The 18,231-nt window shown below is 35.4% G+C and overlaps 1 protein-coding gene across 3 annotated transcripts in view; it reads left to right on the top strand.

Moving 5' to 3' along the window:
- LOC129238858 (probable WRKY transcription factor protein 1) overlaps positions 1–18,231 on the top strand; it is a 161,379-nt gene that overhangs the window by 131,310 nt on the left and 11,838 nt on the right. For 2 of the 3 annotated variants that reach the window (XM_054874080.1, XM_054874079.1), the window contains exons 4-5: positions 8,224–8,289; positions 8,523–9,665. In XM_054874080.1, coding sequence (XP_054730055.1) covers positions 8,224–8,289; positions 8,523–8,696 — 240 coding nt within the window. In that variant the 3' untranslated portion in view covers positions 8,697–9,665. Of the gene's footprint in view, positions 1–8,223; positions 8,290–8,522; positions 9,666–18,231 lie in introns of those variants that run through there. The other variant, XR_008581811.1, reaches the window with a different exon arrangement.

The following is an 18,231-nucleotide window of genomic DNA, read 5'->3' as shown; positions in this document are numbered from 1 at the left end:
GCTGAACAAGCGAGTGTGAACAAAAAAATAACAAAATCGAATGTTTCTTTAATATCAAATTAAGTTTTTCTCTTTAAAGTGTATTTAATCAATACAATACAAACAAATAAACTTTTTTAATTTGTATGGAAAGAAAAAAATGAGTACTTGCAACAACCTCGAAACTTGCATCGAACCCGGTTTTCATTACGTGCAAGAATCGAGTTTCTACTGTATGTCCAAAGTTGCTCATATATGATTCATCGAACAGGGAACCTGTTAATTAAAAATGTCCAAACTATTAAATAAATATTATACTTAATTTACCCCTAATCATCTTCCACATAATATATGTATTTGCAATATAAGCATAATCGGACATTTTGGACAAACTTAGTGATAGCTAAAATAGTTTTTTGTAGTTCGCAGAAAGACAAAAGCCCATTCAAACACGAGTTAAGTGAAACATCCGTAATAACGTTTTAGCTACATGCATTTGAAAGTGAAAATTGACAATAATAAAAATGCAAAAATACGCATAAGGAAATACGTGCACGTCGCAGCTTAAGGTATTTACGTTGACAGTTAAATTTTCGTATAGTTATTTACCTGTATTTTAGTCGATTGTTAGCATGCCACGAGGCATAAGCGCGCCTTTGAAATGCCTCAAGGCTACAGTTTCTCATACATACTAAGCATAACAATTTCGTATTTACATATGGATTATATTCAAAAAACATTGTTTGCGCATCATTGCCATTTTCGGATTGAGTATTTAATTTACCGCTTGAGCGAATGATGGTTAGCCACTTTTTTCGCATGCGCGTGAAGCAGTTACCACCCGCCATTATAAATACTTGATTCAACTAATTTACTGCTATAATTCCAATTGGAATTCACTCAAGCTCCGCGACGTTTAAATATACTCGTTCAAAAATATAACAGCTATGTAGAAATAAAAAACAAAATCACACATTCGCGTGTTTTATAAACTCGTTTATATTGACCATAATATGCGTGAAAGAGCTGTCACGGTGCCTTCTCGCCTCACTCACTGCCATTATCATGGCCAACGGCAACAGCTACATATGTACATACACCTGTACATATGTATGTAGTTACAACAGTCACTAACAAAAATTGCATGCTGCAGAAAGTGAGGGTTCGTCATCTCGTAATTTACTCACGAAGAAAGTGAAATTGGCGATTACTTGTACAATTGATTTCTTTCTGTACCCATGCATACATATGTATGTTCATACATATACATACAAATATACCTATATGATTGTTCAGGCATTTATTCCAAATGCATGTTTGTAAATATTTTTAAATTTACTTGCGCTTTAGGTTTCGTTCAGGTTGCTACTTTACTTTTTGTTCGTTATTAAAAATGTAAATGTTTTGACAGTCACATTTTTTAATTTTCTTAGTACACATAAAACGAAATATTTTAAAGACTTCACTTGAAAATGTTAACATTTTAAAATATTATATGTCTCTTGCGACCCTGTCCCATTTGTAGTGCTAATTTTAGGCACTTCAAGTATGGCATACCGATAGAAATCAAAAATGATATATAAAGTGCTATCAAGTGCAAAGTAACTAAGGGTGTATAAAGTTGCAGAACTGCACTTAAAAGTATTTTATTACTGCACGAGGGTCACCGCTAATAGAAACAATTGCTCTTCACTTTTAAGCTAAATATCCGCAGTGAGGATCGAAGCCACCTTACAAGTAAAATATTTTGGTGAACTTTGTGTAAACACATTTTCAATTATTTTGCCTACATTATTCACACTATAGTATTTTGCTTTTAATTTTTTATATCTGCGCACTTGCGTACAAGGGTAATATAATTTTGTTCACATTTGTATGTAACAGCATAAAGGAATCAAGGTAGATAATAATGCTCAGAATGATGAGAGGAGTCAATTTAGCTATGTCTAGCCGTCCATCTGGGCGTGCGTACGATGTATATATTTCAGTCATTTTATGATGGATATTTAGCTCTTGGGCGATGCTACTACTACTGACATGCCGGTCAACTTCGATTATTTCTGTGATTTTACCGACATTTTCCACATTATTGACATTTTCTTTAACACCAAAAATGCTTCAACGGAATCGACGAAAACAAAATTGCACGTAATTAGCTGTTATAATATCGGCACCATACACAACATTCACTATTTCAGCGGCGTGGTTTGCATTTTCGCCTTTATCAAAGGAAAATTGTAAATGTACTGAAGTTTCTCTTTATTGGCTCCCATTGTTAACACCCTGGAACAACCAAAAAACAGCAAAATACTTTTTTTTAGTGTGAAATGTCATCTTAACCACGATGCTTTACGAGATATCGATCACTATAGTCATCTGCCGAAAAAATAATGGATTTATATTTCCCCCAAACTAATATTTCAATACAAGTTGGTACACATATTACTCTTTATCCAATATATAATAGGTTGGTATTGAAAATAAGCGAAATCGGCCAATAACCACGGCTACCTCCCATTGAACTAATATATAATTTTCAAAAAATGTTATTGAGATCGGATAAAACCACACCTTTTATTTTTGAGGCAAAATTTTCGTCCACCTCATAACAAAAGTAAAAGATCTTTCATAAATGCCTAATTGTTGAGAAGGTCGTGATATCGATGTTGAAGGTTGTTCGGCATTGCGCAATATTCTCAACAGATCGTCCAATTATTGGTCTGCGAGTACTCTTTCTATCTCCGACGGAACCAGTTTTTGAATTTTTTTTTGTCGACTCATTCGGACGCTTATTTACACCAAAAACATCACGAATTTTGCGATATGTTGTTCTTAAAGATTGACCATTTTCATAATAAGTTTTAATAATTTTAACGCGTTATTCTATCGTGTAAAGTTTTACATCTTGTATGGGGTCAGGGAATAAGTCCATAGCGTATTTATATTTACTTTTATTTTACAACGATTTGCTTGTTGTTTGGCAAAGCGTAAGAATTCATTCGATAGAACTCTTTCTGCTCTACAAAACTATGTTAATTGTATTTTTGGTATTTTTGAAATATTTAATTTATTAATAATTTTGAGGTTTAGAAATGGAATATACAGGACTTTGACGTCGATGACATGCCCCAAGCGGAAGACCTTCTGAATTCCTTCAAATCACTTTTGAAGGAGAACGGTCAGCAAACCAATCCTGAATTGGCATAAAAATGAACTGCTATCATAAAAAGATTCTCAGTCAGCTTCATTCAATGGGATTTACCGAATAATTGGGAGCCGGAGTGCCTCACGAAAAAAACAAAGAAAGTCGCCTTCAAATTGCTTCTCAGCATCTTGCTTGCCAATGAACAAGACGCGGACATAAAAAGCGAATCTTGTACCGAATCGTCACGGGAGATGAGAAATGGTCCCTATACATCAATATGAAGCCAAAAAAGAAGTGGGTGGCTCCAGGAGATACGTCAAAGCCGAGAGTCAAGACGGATCTTCATCCAAAGAAGATCATGATATGTGTTTGGTGGGACTGGGAGGGCATGGTGCACTGGGAAATGCTCGAAAAGAATGCTACGGCTAACAAGAAGCTCTACATTGCTCAGTTACACCGCGTGAGTAAGGCTATTCGACTGAAAAGACCTGATTGACATGGTGAAACCATACGCTTTCACGACAACGCCAGACTCTATGTTGCACAAGTCGCGAAAGCCGCACTCAAAGAGCGCGAATGGGAGGTCCTTCAGCGTCTGCCGTATTCTCCGGTCCTTGCACCGACCGATTACCATCTTTTCTGCTCCCTGTCGAACCATATGAAGGTCGTTATCTTCGATAGCAAAGAGGTCCTTGAAAACTGGCGCAACACCTTCTTTAACATCACACCAGGCGGTTTTTGGCGGAACGGAATCAACAAATTGGTCGAGAGGTGGGAAGAGGTTGTAAACAGCAACAGCGAATATATAATTGATTAACTTATTGACATAATTATTGTATTATTCCCCAACCTAATACAGGGTTGGCCATCTTAAACTGACCCATGTGATTATTAAAAAAATATGGAAAAAGAAACATTTTTTTGTGTTTCATTGTGAAAAACATTTAATTTAGTTCAAGGAGATTCGTTTACATCACTTTTTGAATATGATATCGCGCAAGTGGTCGCCCTTAGCACGTATTTGGATATGTACAGGGTTGGCCATCTTAAACTGGCCCATGTGATTATTAAAAAAATATGGAAAAAGAAACATTTTTTTGTGTTTCATTGTGAAAAACATTTAATTTAGTTCAAGGAGATTCGTTTACATCACTTTTTGAATATGATATCGCGCAAGTGGTCGCCCTTAGCTCGTATAGCGTAATGTGCCCGTTTTTCGGCGTTTTCCATAGTTTTGGCCAGCGTCTCGGCCGATATGGCGGCTATTTCCCGTCGGATATTGGCCTTAAGTGCGCCTAGTGTCTTTGGCTTGTTGACGTAAACCTTAGATTTCAAATTACAGTAAAAAGTTATAGGGTTACTCAATGGGTCAGTTTAATATGGCCAACCCTGTATTTGTCAAATGTCACAGATGCCATAAAAAAAGTACATTCAAGGAATTATTCAGTACTGATATCTAGGCGTCACTTTTGAAAGGCACTTTAGTTTTGAAAATCTTATGATTGGTGATCAATAAAAATTCTTTGTATGAGCCTAAAACATAAATAAAATCTTTGTGTCATCTGTCATACGACCTTTATAACTTTCGAGAACTGGTAAAATTTTCGCATTTAAAAAAATTCACGCAAAACTTTACCATTTTCAACGACAAATATACATCTTTGTAAATTGTAGTGTAGTACTATTTTTGTAATACTTCAGTTTTGCAGCAACACTTAGCCCAAATTTAAATTTGTAAAAACAAGAACCTCAACTTAGAATGCCAAAAACTTTCGAAGTAGGGGCATTTTACTGATCGAATAACATATATTGCAAGAATTTTACTAAAATATGCGCAAATATATATATAATTTAGCCTGTATTTCTTGTGTTTGAATAGATTTGTGGTAATACTATATTATATAGTTAAAAAGGTAAAAAGTGTCTCTTAATCTTCAAAAGAGTCTCATTTTACTGTGTATCAAGTGACAACCGGAATATTTAATAAGGAAATCAAGTACCTGAATTTTCTCTGTATTTTATATGGAACAGTGAAAATATAATTTCTTTGAGACATACGAGTAAAGTTAGGGGTAAGCATATGCTTCAAACTGTCAAAAAATTTTTTTTTCGGCCTAAGTCCAGATCTACTGGACTATAAAACTCGTAAAAACCTAGCAAAAAATATATTCGAATACACTCTTGAAATATGTTTACGTAGCTGATTTTCAATTCGTAATAATCGACATTAATACGTTTAAAAGTCACTAGGCAATAAAAAACTTGGAAAGGGTTATTTAAAAGGAGGATTAACTACTAGATAAACCGGAACATGATAACTTAGTGCACGAACGGATCCCTCTCCAGGAAGTTTCAGGGGCAGAAGTCTAGGAATTGGGGAAGAGATACTCGGAACCGATAGGCAAGAATACAAGTACATTTCAAGCGGAGGTCTCCGCAATAGAAACATGCGCTTACTTTAACCTCAAACATAACTATAACAACAGAAATATAGTTTCCTTACTGAAAGCAATCAAGGCTCTTAACTCTTTCCAGGTTGTATCAAAACTGGGGCCGGAATGTCTTGATAAACTGAGTATCTTAGGCTAGAACAGTCAGGTATATATCTCATGGGTTCCAATTCCCATACGACATTATTCTACTAAGAAGTTTAATGAAAGACTGTCTAGGATAAGCAGGCAATACCAAAATATGGAAAGTTCTAAATAACGAAGCGTTCAGATAGAGTATTAGGAAAGATTCGCTCCAAAAGGTAGCGGCAATCTACAACACCTTGCATAATATCAATCACAAAAAAGCAAGGCAAATTAGAGCGCCGAGACTGCAGAAATTGATAAGCAGGCATTCGGTAATATTATGAGGATATGTGGTCATGGGATTTAACCGATAACCATACAATAGTTGCATAAGAAAAATTTTAGAATCAAAACAGGAATTCTAACAGGGCATTGTAGATTAAATTATAATCGTACTAACCTGGGAGTGTACTAATATACAATGGGCAAGCTCCATGTTATGTAGGGAAGAAGATGAAAGCGCCAAACATGTGCTATCATCGTGCTCAGGACTGCATAAGCAGCACAAACACCTGAGTAAACATATTTTACAGGAGGAGGAAATAAAACTCAATAAAATAGAACAAATATCAAAAAAGTCTTGCGGTATTTCCGCAAGCTTATCTTTGCAAGCGCGTAGTTCTAGTTGTATTCGTCGCATCGGTTCACGCTAGAGCTTTTTGGAAAGCTCTTCTCACGTGCTAACACGTGTTTGATTAATTGTTGTTTGCTTTTAGTCGTTCGTGAGTTATAGCGTCGCAAACATGGCGCAAAATAAAGAGAAAATGCGGCATATTTTACAGTACTACTACGATAAAGGCAAAAATGCATCTCATGCTGCCAATAAAATTTGTGCAGTTTATGGACCCGATACAGTTTCCATTTCCACCGCACAACGATGGTTTCAACATTTTCGTTCTGGTGCAGAGGTGATCGAAGATGCGTCACGGTCCGGAAGGCCTGTCGTCGAAAATTGCGATAAAATCGCTGAATTGATCGAAAGAGACCGGCATAGTAGCAGCCGTAGCATCGGCCAAGAGCTGGGCATGAGTCATCAAACCGTTATAAACCATTTGAAGAAGCTTGGATTCAAAAAGAAGCTCGATGTATGGGTGCCACACGACTTGACGCAAAAAAACATGTTTGCCCGTATGGATGCATGCGAATCGCTTCTGAATCGCAACAAAATCGACCCGTTTTTGAAGCGGATGGTGACTGGCGATGAAAAGTGGGTCACTTACGACAACGTGAAGCGCAAACGGTCGTGGTCGAAAAACGGTGAAACTGCCCAGACGGTGGCCAAGCCTGGTTTGACGGCCAGGAAGGTTCTTCTGTGTGTTTGTTGGGATTGGCAGGGAATCATCCACTATGAGCTGCTCTCCTATGGCCAAACGCTCAATTCGGACCTGTACTGCCAACAACTGGACCGCTTGAATGCAGCACTCATGCAGAAGAGGCCATCTTTGATCAACAGAGGCCGAATTGTCTTCCATCAGGACAACGCCAGGCCACACACATCTTTGGTGACGAGCCAGAAGCTCCGGGAGCTCGGATGGGAGGTTCTTTTGCATCCACCGTATAGTCCGGATCACCTATTTTTGTCCATGGCGAACGAGCTTGGTAGTCGGAAGTTGTCCACAAGAGAGTCCTGTGAAAATTGGCTCTCCGAGTTTTTTGACAATAGGGAAGCGAACTTCTATAAGAGGGGCATTATGAAGTTGGCATCTCGTTGGGAACCCGTCATCGAACAAAACGGCGCATATTTGACTTAAATCGCATTATTATAATTAATTTTATGAACAATTGAAAATTCAATAAAAATACCGCAAGACTTTTTTGACAACCTTATACTATAATTTATTAAGGAAGTAGAGCTCAGAGAAATACTCTGAATCCATGAAGGCGGCACAATAAATCTTTCAGATTGCAATGTTAAATCTCCTCATAATAATAACTGCATTCATATTTTGTCATTTTCTGAACTGAAATTCCATTCAGTTTTGCAATGTTCGATAAGCCACAAATATTTTCCATTTCAGTTGTTTTGATTACGTAAAAATGGGTGTAGTAATTTAATATCCGAACTAAAATTATATGCGTGACATTAACCAATTCACAGACAAAACACGATGCTTAAATATGAAATCGAAATTGAATCAGAGGCAATTCAAATTCGATTTCATATTTAAGCATCGTGTTTTGTCTGTGAATTGGTATATATTAGAAGTAACATTTCTATTATTTATGATATACTTGTATTAGCCTGCCTTATATGAATGAATGAATGAGTGCATTTGAGTTATTGAATTTAAATTGATAATTTCTTTAAAATACCAGCAGTGCCGGAGATATTAAAATTTTCCATAGTCATTAACGCAATGGAAAAATATATTTCTATGAAAATCAGACGCTCAGTTACAAACAAAACAAATCAATTTGAAGCCAATGCGAACAAGTTTCCTTCTTAAGTATTTCATCTCTTCAACACATATGGCTAACCATTTATTCATACATTACTTTATTTATTATAATTTTTTTTTTCAGGATGCTGACACCGTGGAACGACTCAACGAATCCGGTGAACTGCGCCAGTTGCTCAAACCATACAAGGTAAGTCTGACGGCCGACTTACTGGCCAGAGGAAATGCCTACACGCGCTAGCCAATCCATCTAATTGATAATGACATTTGTCAATGCGGCATGTGAGCGCCTTTTCATGGCCATTTTAAAAGAATGCTAACAGTACCAAGTGTGCGCGTTTAATAATACATTTGTTAATTTTGTTGTAAATATATTTTTTATAATATATTATTTCTTCTTTTCATTTTCGCTATTATTCTCAGTCAATTGCCACCACGTTCACTTGTCAAACATGCGGCGGCTACCGCCTACTGCCATGTCCCTCGTGCAATGGCTCAAAGAAATCGGTGCATCGAAATCACTTTACAGCTGAATTTGTGGCACTGAAATGCATGAATTGTGATGAAGTGGGACTGGTTAAATGTCACAATTGTTAAGCAGCGAGTCTAACGAGGAGGAGGAGGAGTAAATGAAGCCTGCAGCCACATGCATACATAGTTTAGCGATTAATTAACAGGCGGCAGCAATGAAGCTTAATGGACAGCTAACAGGCAATTGACGATTGTCATATGGCGGAGAGAAGTACTAAATACGATGGCGCGCCACGTGCATATATAGGTAGAATTAATTACTAACTACTTCTAACTAAGTTAAGCAACGAAATAGTCACTCAATATTTTTTATGCTTTCTTTATTTTTCTTTAAACACTAAGTTTTTTGTTTTGTTTTGCTATTGCGTTGCTTATAAGTAGGATTACGCTTCTTCTTTTTTATTATTGTTTTTATTTTAAATATATCAGTAGTGCAATAGCGCAATTTATTGTTAAGAAATACATATTTACATACATATTTTTATAAAAGACACAACCATGAACTAATTATTGGATAGCAATTCAAACAAAAATATTTAACGAACGATTGCTTTGCTGACCTTAGCGATATTTATTGTTTTTTTTTTTAATTGTTTAATTAACTCTATCTATTTACATATGTAAATTTATATTGTACAATATAATTAAAAGTACGTGTATACAAAAGTCTTCGATTTGATTGACGGTCAATAGGGTATTCGAATTTATTGTATATCGTCGATTGTTTAAACTGCAAATATGACGGTTGTGATAATTTAACACAGATATTAGCAAACAACTAAAAACTAATAAAAGGCAGATAAGAAGAATAAAGTATTGGTTAAAAAATGTTAATTTTAACTTTATAGAAATCCACAATAATATAATCTACACGTATGCAAATATGAAAACCCAAACATCATTTCATTAGACCAGTTCACGCTTGCTTGTGTATGAGATTAGTCCAAATTAAAATAAGAAATACCTGTTCTTTGAAATGCTAAAACTGTAAACAACATTATTTTAAGAATTTTACAAATTTTTCATCTTTCACATACCAGGCCATTTAACGTTTGTTTTTTTATGAGATGTTAGTCATTTTCGACTTTTGACAGTATGAAGTGTTTGTGTGGCGCAGTATAGATATTTCTAAAGTATAAAAAAATATTCTTTGAAAATGTAAAATAGAAAACAGCTTTGATTCAATAATTTAGAAAAATATTGCATATTTAATCACACATAATTACTATTTCCTATTAAATAGAGATACTACTGTGATCAAACTAAAATATAGCCTTCCAATTTAAACTTCGGAGGTGCATATATCGACTTCACATATATATTTTTTTTTTTGCTTGATTGGTTCTAGTTGGAACGCTTACATATATATTTTAAAAGGCAGTTGGCTAATCAGTACAATATTCGGTATAAAAAATATTAGAAAACAAATTAACAAAATCACTTTAACTCAAAAAACAGTATAAAAATTAAAACAAAACATTTTTTAAAAAGATTTTTGACAACATTTCGGCATAATTCGAGTTTTATATCGCCAATTTCACGCTGAATTTTATTCTTCAAAACTTCAGTTGTTGTTAACATCTCGATATCGCAATCCTTTGGCTGTAAACGCGTATGTAGTTAACACAAGAGGAATATAAAAATGTATCTGAATTTTCCAATACCCAAATAAGGCATTTGTTTGTGTTTATGTAGCCACTCAAATTGAAAAAACCGTCCGCTCCGTAGTAACTATTAATTGTTTTCATAAGGTTCTCGCGCGAAATCGAACTAATTTTAGTAAATTGTGGGATTTTTTACTTAACATATGTATATCAAAAGAAACGCCATCGAACTGTGACAACAAAAGTTTCTTATTCAATTTATTTGATTTTTGAAGAATACCAGCATCCACCTACACAAGTGACAGTAAATTGGCTTAATATAATACAAAAATAACTGCAAAAAGGCTAATTTTACTAGTTTTAAACACATACTATTGCATATAAGAATACCGAATGTAAAATAAAGATTTTATTAAAAATGAAACACATAATGTATACTAATAAATAATTAAAAGACTCAATTTGAACCAGTTCAAAAGAAAAGAATAATGAATTTCTAAATTTCTAAATGATATTTCTACCGAAAAGTCAATATATTTAGAACTACTTACAATCACAAGCACTAAGTTCGATATAAAAATACAATTTGTAGTAGCAGTTCTTTAAAAGACAAACTGAAAATTAAAAAATGTATGCAACAGCAAGCAATCTAGTTTTTAAGAGGAATGACTAGCAGCGATCCTCAATCCTTCAATATATTGTATTTATGTCCTCGTGCGCCATTTCCCTTCCCGAAAAGTATTCCTGTTTATTGATTTTTTGATGTAAATAATCCAAAAAATACATAAAAGCCCACTTTTTATATACCCCCAAACACATACATATTTTTAAGCACTTGATGGCCCGATAATAAGTATAAGCAAATGTTATTCTATACACAATCAGTTCTATCTAAGACGAGTATATGCATATATGTAGTTAAAATTGACGCAAAAAGGGCTTGCTACTAATAGCAATAGTTCGTGCAAAATAATAATACATATATTCTTAAACAATTTCTTTAAATATTTGTATGTATGTATAGTTTACACCAAAATAGATTGATAGTTAATTTATAGGCAAGACTATTTGCAAGCATATATACATATGTATGTCCTACATACATATCTTATATATTGATCTAGCCATAATTCTACTAAAATATAATTGCGTCTTATATCAGAGAAAATAATTAAGGAATAAAACTAAGTTAGAGTGGCGCTAGCTGCGTTTGACATTGTTGCTTTAATGCGAGCTCTGTGAAGTACCATAAGAGCTTACATACATACATATGTATTATATTAAAAAGTCGAATCGAATTAAAACGTGTCTCCTAGTGCCTCTCTAAAATAAAGAAGCATCATTTATGCAAAAAAGCGATTATTTTTGTGAAACGATTTTAGAAATAAAGCGAATAAAATAAAGTAATTAATATAGTAAAAACCATATTGCATTTCTTTTATTTTATGATGTCCATACTTATAATAACCCAGTAACATCTGAGTTTTAATGCGCCGAATTTAATGGAGGTATTCGTCGGTCGCCATAGTCACATGGATTGGTGCGTGACTACCATTCGGAAGTGCACAGGTGCGAATTTCCGTACATGAAACGCCAAATGATAGAAAAAGCTTTTTCTAATAGCAATCGCCCCTCGGCAGGCAGTGGCAAACCTCCGAGTGTATTTCTGCCATAAAAAGCTCCTCATAAAAAATATCTGATCTGCCAATCGGAGTCGGCTTAAAACTGTGGACCCCTCTATTTATGGAACAACATCAAGACGCAAACCACAAATAGGAGGATGAGCTCGGTCAAACACTCAAAAAGGATATAAGCGCTAGTTATACATATATATGAGTATATTTTCGTCAAAATGCAAAGCTATTTTTTTCAGTTATAATATGTTGTAAATCTTAGGCACCTGCAATTAATAATTTAAAAGTTATAGGCTTTTTTGTTGACAGCAAATGTGTTTCATGGGAAAAATGCGTCAAACTCTCTGAGAAACCCCGTTTAGCATCTCAGATATTACTACTCGTAGTAGCTACTTTGAATCTCACCATATAGAGTCGAATCTGTAGAGTTGTCATTTAATACCCCATACTTTATTATCTTGTATAGTTTTAGATTTAATATATAAAAATAATTTTTATTCACTATCCTTTTTGAAACTTTAAGATCTTTAGAAAAAATTCAGTCGTTCTTTAAAAAAAAACTAAGCACGCACCTTTATTATATTTGAGCTTTAGCTTTGCGCGTATATCGATATCCTCACATGTGATTTGGCTTTTCACACTTTAATAAAAGCTTAATATATATGAAAAACTGATCATATCTAAGAGCAATATTGTCAAGTTTCATGGACACTACCTAAGAATATTTAGATAAATTCCTCATTCTTAGTTACTCACATATGTACGTATGTTAATTCGACGTCTCCTCAATCTCGCAGAAATCTAGACAGAAAAGTTGTAAATGTACAAACATTGTTAAATATTGAAGGCGTTTCATTGCTGAAGAGTTTATTTGCATACTAACTACTTAATTGTTCTGGTATAATTGTTTGTTTTCTTCACTTCAGTTGTTATCGCTGCTGATCATTCGTAAGTGATGTGCTAGATTTTTCAATAATTTGAAGGCCACAAAAACTTTTGCTCGTGGCAAAATATATAATCAAAATAACAAAAACTAAATACGCAGTAAATAAATAAAAACAAAAACTCAAACATAGCAGAAATTGCAGCGTTAGTAACAACCCACTAATAACAGCGCAAACAATGTTAAATTATACAAACAACCAAGCTTACAATTTGCAGCGAACACGGCAAGAAAAATTACTACGAGCTCAATGGCAACAACTATAAGAGAAACTGCAGCAGCAATGCAAATAGTTGTCAGCAAACCCAAAAAACAATGGAATAACAAAAAACAGCATGTCATGTTGAAAAAACTTTTGCAAATAGTTAAAGGGGTTTTCAATAAGGGCACTAACATATTCTCTCTAAGCTTAACATAGAGAGTACTTACTACAAAGCAGTGAAATTTCACCAAAGACATGCATTCGGCTTGCCATTAAATGTTGCTAGCAACATTGATTAACAAACAAGGAGCGGAACGACAAACTTATAAGCATAGCCCCAGAAGTAATTAGCGAATTTTGGTTACAAAAAATATTAAGACACAAAAAACATTAAGAAGATTTACTTACACTCTTTGCGAAGACGATTCGAACTCAGACACTTCGCCTACAAACGAACTGTCTGTTTTCGCTCAATTTCAAATGGCATGCGTGCTTTAAATAGGTGTGAATAAATGTTGCCTGCATCTTGCGCGGTGTTTTCACGGTGTGCTCTGAGTTCTACTTAACCGTGAGATACATACTAAATTTCACGCACATTTCATGGCAGTGCAATTTGTATCGATTTTGGCAGCCATTTAACGTGAACTTAGTACTATGCTTAAGTAGGGAATTCATTGTCATTTATATGAATAACGGGGACGCTTTTGATGACAGATTCGTGATTTCATTGTTGGCTTGTTGGCATATACCAAGGTCTTAACTTAAAAAAAATCGAATGAGCCCATAAGTGATGTGGTCCCATAGTCACTTATGCATCCTTTGCATGGTGGCCCAAGGTCAAGCAAAGAAAGGCGGCAAACGAATTAAGCAAACTGCATCGCCTGGTATGTGTTGGTATTACAGGGGCTATGAAAACATGTCCCACGGATGCATTGGGTGTGCTCCTGAACATACCACCGCTTCCAATTTTAATTGAAAGGGAAGCTCGCTCGAGTGCCTTAAGACTAAAAGGTATATCTGAACTTAAAAGTGGGGATTTGAAAGGACATTTAAAGATCTTAGAAGACTTCCTACATAGTCCCATTCTTCATAGGGATGATATACTATCACCCAAACCAATACTCTTCAGGAACTTCCAAGTTATAATCAATGAACGAACAGACTGGAGAACTAACTCTATCACTTTCAAACCTGGCTCCCAGCTATGGTTTAGTGATGGGTCCAAATTGGAAAATGGTAGAACAGGGGCAGGAATCAATGGGCCCAAATTCAAAAAATCGATTCCGATGGGATCCTACCCAACAATATTCCAGGCAGAAATATATGCCATTGAAATATGTGTGAGAGAATGCCTTAGAAGGAAAATGAGAGGTACTCACATCTACATACTTTCAGAAAGCCAAGCGGCTCTATCAACACCTATCACCTCTAAATTGGTAAATGGTTGCCTAAACCTCCTAAACACGTTAGGAAACCTCAACACAGTAACACTTTGTTGGATTCCGGGACATGAAGGACATGAGGGAAATGAAATGGCCGACGACCTTGCAAAACAAGGAGAAAATATACAACTTACTGGTCCTGAGCCTTTCTGAGGACTGACAAAAGGCCACATTAATGAATTCCTTAGGAAATGGGAGGAAAGAAAACTTGCCGCACACTGGCTAAACTGTGCCGGTCAGCGTCAAGCCAAACTATTCCTAAGTCCCAACAAAGGAATATCTGACAAACTTCTCTCACTAAACAGAGTAGATTTGCGCCTTTCAACCGAATACCTTACAGGTCACTGCAGCCTGAGGTACCAACTAAACAATATTGGTCTATCCGAGACCAATGTCTGCCGCTTTTGCGAAATGGACATAGAAAGCTCAGAACATGTGCTTTGTGAATGTCCTGCCTTGGGCAGACAAAGACTTCACCACCTTGGTGGTATCGTAGTATCTCCATGCAATCTTTGGAACAACAAAACCAAAACTGTGCTAAAATTTTTAGAAAGCCTAAAACTCTAGGGTTACAAAATAGGCCTTTCACAATAGATCAGCTCTGGTCGCAGTGCGTAATGGCCTTCTAATAATAATAATAAGTGATGTGGTCATTCGACTGGGCCAATACTCATGGTTATATGGATACCGAGCTTCCGCTTCAATAGTTCAATTGTTTGGCAACATTTTGATGGAATTACCTATCACTGACGTCAAGTCCATTCAATTCTGGACCCATTGACTTTATTGAACTTAACGCGGCGAGAATTGGCATCAGCTAAAAAATAGGGAACTATCACAACTCCACCATAAAATGCACATCAAACGGTCACTTTTTGTGGATGCAATAAATTGTTTTAAAGCACATTAATGTATGTGTCGCTATGGATTACTCTATAGTAACGCCATACAAGACACAACTAAGCACTTTAAATGCTAAGGTATTGATAAAGACCAAAATTAGCAGATTTTTAATCGCATTGTAAGCACACAAATCGTTAGTTGTTTTGCGTATTTAGAGCATTGCAAGTATATTTTACATTTATATCGATTTGCTATGTGGGAGAAAAGATATATAATATCCCTTGGAAGAAGCACTCAGTGCGTGGTACAAATATGAATAGTTTGCTAAGCTCTTTTTAATGATAGGTAATGATAATATAAGCACTTATTTGATACTCAGCTGTCTTGCAAGGTGAATATTTTTCCTACACTAAATAAAAACCCTTTAGACGTTTTAGATATATTGTCAATGGCACGAATGCGTTGAAGTTGTAGTCACCAAACTTAACAACAACTTTTGGTTATAAAATTTGCATTTACAAAATTTTTCGATGAAACCATTCTTTTTTTCAAACCCAATTGATGATGTTTCGCCGCGTTAAAAGATTAAGCGACTTCGCTGTTTTGTATTCAAGATCTTTACACAAAATTCGTCACGATATGATTTAGGAGATTTCCAATACCTGTGAATGGAATGGTTTCGTATTATTAAGACTATGTTCGAGCTGGGGCTACTAAAATTTAAATTGAGTTTGGTATTGACACACGTCCAATTTAGCTTACACAATTAGAATTCGCAAGCTGACAGTATTATGTCATTATTTGTGAAAAATTTGGTGTGAGGAAAATGCAGGGAAACCTAACTTTAGAAACAATTCTATTAGCTTATAGCAGACATATTAAACTTTCCATTGAATATAAATGTCTTTAGCCTGGCTTTGTTCAGATAAAAATAAGGGTAACTTGCTCCTTGCACAGATGTAAAAGGCTTCGTTTATTTAGGAACCAGCATTAACACAGATAATAATGTTAGTCTTGAAATCTAACGGAGCATCACATGCCAACAAGGGCTACTTTAAACTAAGTAGGCAGTAGTAAAGATCTTTCCCAACGAACAAAAATAATACTTTGTAAGTTTCTCACCCTGCCCTTCCTATTTAATAACGTTTCTTTATTATAAAATTTGTTTAAATTTATTTAACACGAATTTTGTCAAACTCCATTGCGTCGTTTATTCTCTATTTGACTTTAATGTCATTTAATTTTCTTATTGAACAGACATCACAGAGTTGCATAGAGAATCTGACTGAAATTTATTACCAATTAAGTATTTTTGTGTAAATTGGGCTACAATTAAGGCTTATATATATATATATATATATATATATATATATATAATTGGCGCGTACACACTTTTTGGATGTTTGGCCGAGCTCCTCCTCTTATTTGTGGTGTGCGCCTTGATGTTGTTCCACAAATGGAGGGACCTACAGTTTCAAGCTGACTCCGAACGGCAGATATTTTTTATGAGGAGCTTTTTCATGGCAGAAATACACTCGGAGGTTTGCCATTGCCTGCCGAGGGGCAATGTTTTTTATAGTTTTAGCTCAATTTGAACTGAAGCAATGCATCTCTTTAGATACAAAATTATGATGGCCCTGTTGAAAGGCCCGTTACTTGCATTTTTTGTATTATTTTGGGCTTAAGTGGTATTGTGTTAATTTTTATTTTTTGTATGCGTAAAATTTCGTCGTTGTTACTCTTGCAATTTTTATTTTTATCTAGCTTGCTATTATGTGTATGACATTTAAAATTTATTTTTTTTTTTTTTCATAAAGGCGCAGCTGTGGAAGACTTTGGAAGCTTGTGAGCTATCTTCAGTTTATTATTCGTGGTGTTTGAAATCATCGCATGTCTAGTTGATTCTTGTTTTTTTGCCTGCTTTGGTTATTGTTGTTGCTATAAATTCAATTATTTGATGCTAACAAAGCCTAGTGCTCGAGGCTTCGCCATGAATGTAAAATATTTGCGATTATTCGACTTGACTTAAAGATATCGCGGTATCAATAATAGACTGCATTGCTCATCCCCTTATTTCTGCCAATCCCAGACTTTATTTTGTGCACTTCTCAAGTCCTGTGATACTATGCAGAGCAGCGCATAGAAGTCTTGCTGGATACAGCTGCAGTCAAACCCCTCATTTTCTATGGAGTGACTGTCTGGTAGCAATAGTTAAAAAATATAACATCTAGAAGCAAAAAAAATGTACAGAGAGCAGTATCTAGGCTTGTTGCAGGTGCACTGTCCTCCAACCCCAATAGGGCTCTAGAACTCCTTCTAAATCTCTTTCCAATAGACTTGTACAGAACGGACCAAAGTAGCTGAAACGCAACTAGATTGAATGCATTCGAATTGGGGAAAACTCACTCAAAACTGACTCAATATTTTCGGTCTTCATCATCGATGACTTAAAGCTGGACGAAAATTTTGACAGTGGTATCTAATCTAAGGAACTGTCACTGAACCTTACTCATGACTTCTGTACTATTATATCAGGGAAGAGACTCTCTAACTTGAGAAATTCCCTATCTCTACTCAAAGTCAACCGTAATTTGCACTGACAAACCGGGTTGGTGGGTGACTACCATTCGGAATTCGGAGAACGATATGTTCGAATCTCCGTGGAACACCAAAATGAAGAAAAAGTTTTTTCCAATAGCGGTCGCCCCTGGGCAGGCAATGGCAAACCGCCGAGTGTATTTTATATCTGGCATTAAAAAGCTTCTCATTAAAGAAAACCTGCCGCTCGGAGTCGGCCTAAAACTTTAGGACCTACCATTTATGGAACAACATGAAGACACACACTACAAATAGGAGGAGGAGCTCGGCCAAACACCCAAAAGGGGTGTAAGCGCCAATTATGTATATATCACCTCACCTTTAGATAGTAGATT

This window comes from Anastrepha obliqua, chromosome 2, assembly GCF_027943255.1.
Source record: "Anastrepha obliqua isolate idAnaObli1 chromosome 2, idAnaObli1_1.0, whole genome shotgun sequence".
NCBI classification, from domain to species: Eukaryota; Metazoa; Arthropoda; class Insecta; order Diptera; family Tephritidae; genus Anastrepha; species Anastrepha obliqua.
Note: the sequence above shows the minus strand (reverse complement) of the source record. Positions and strands in the feature narration are given on the sequence as shown.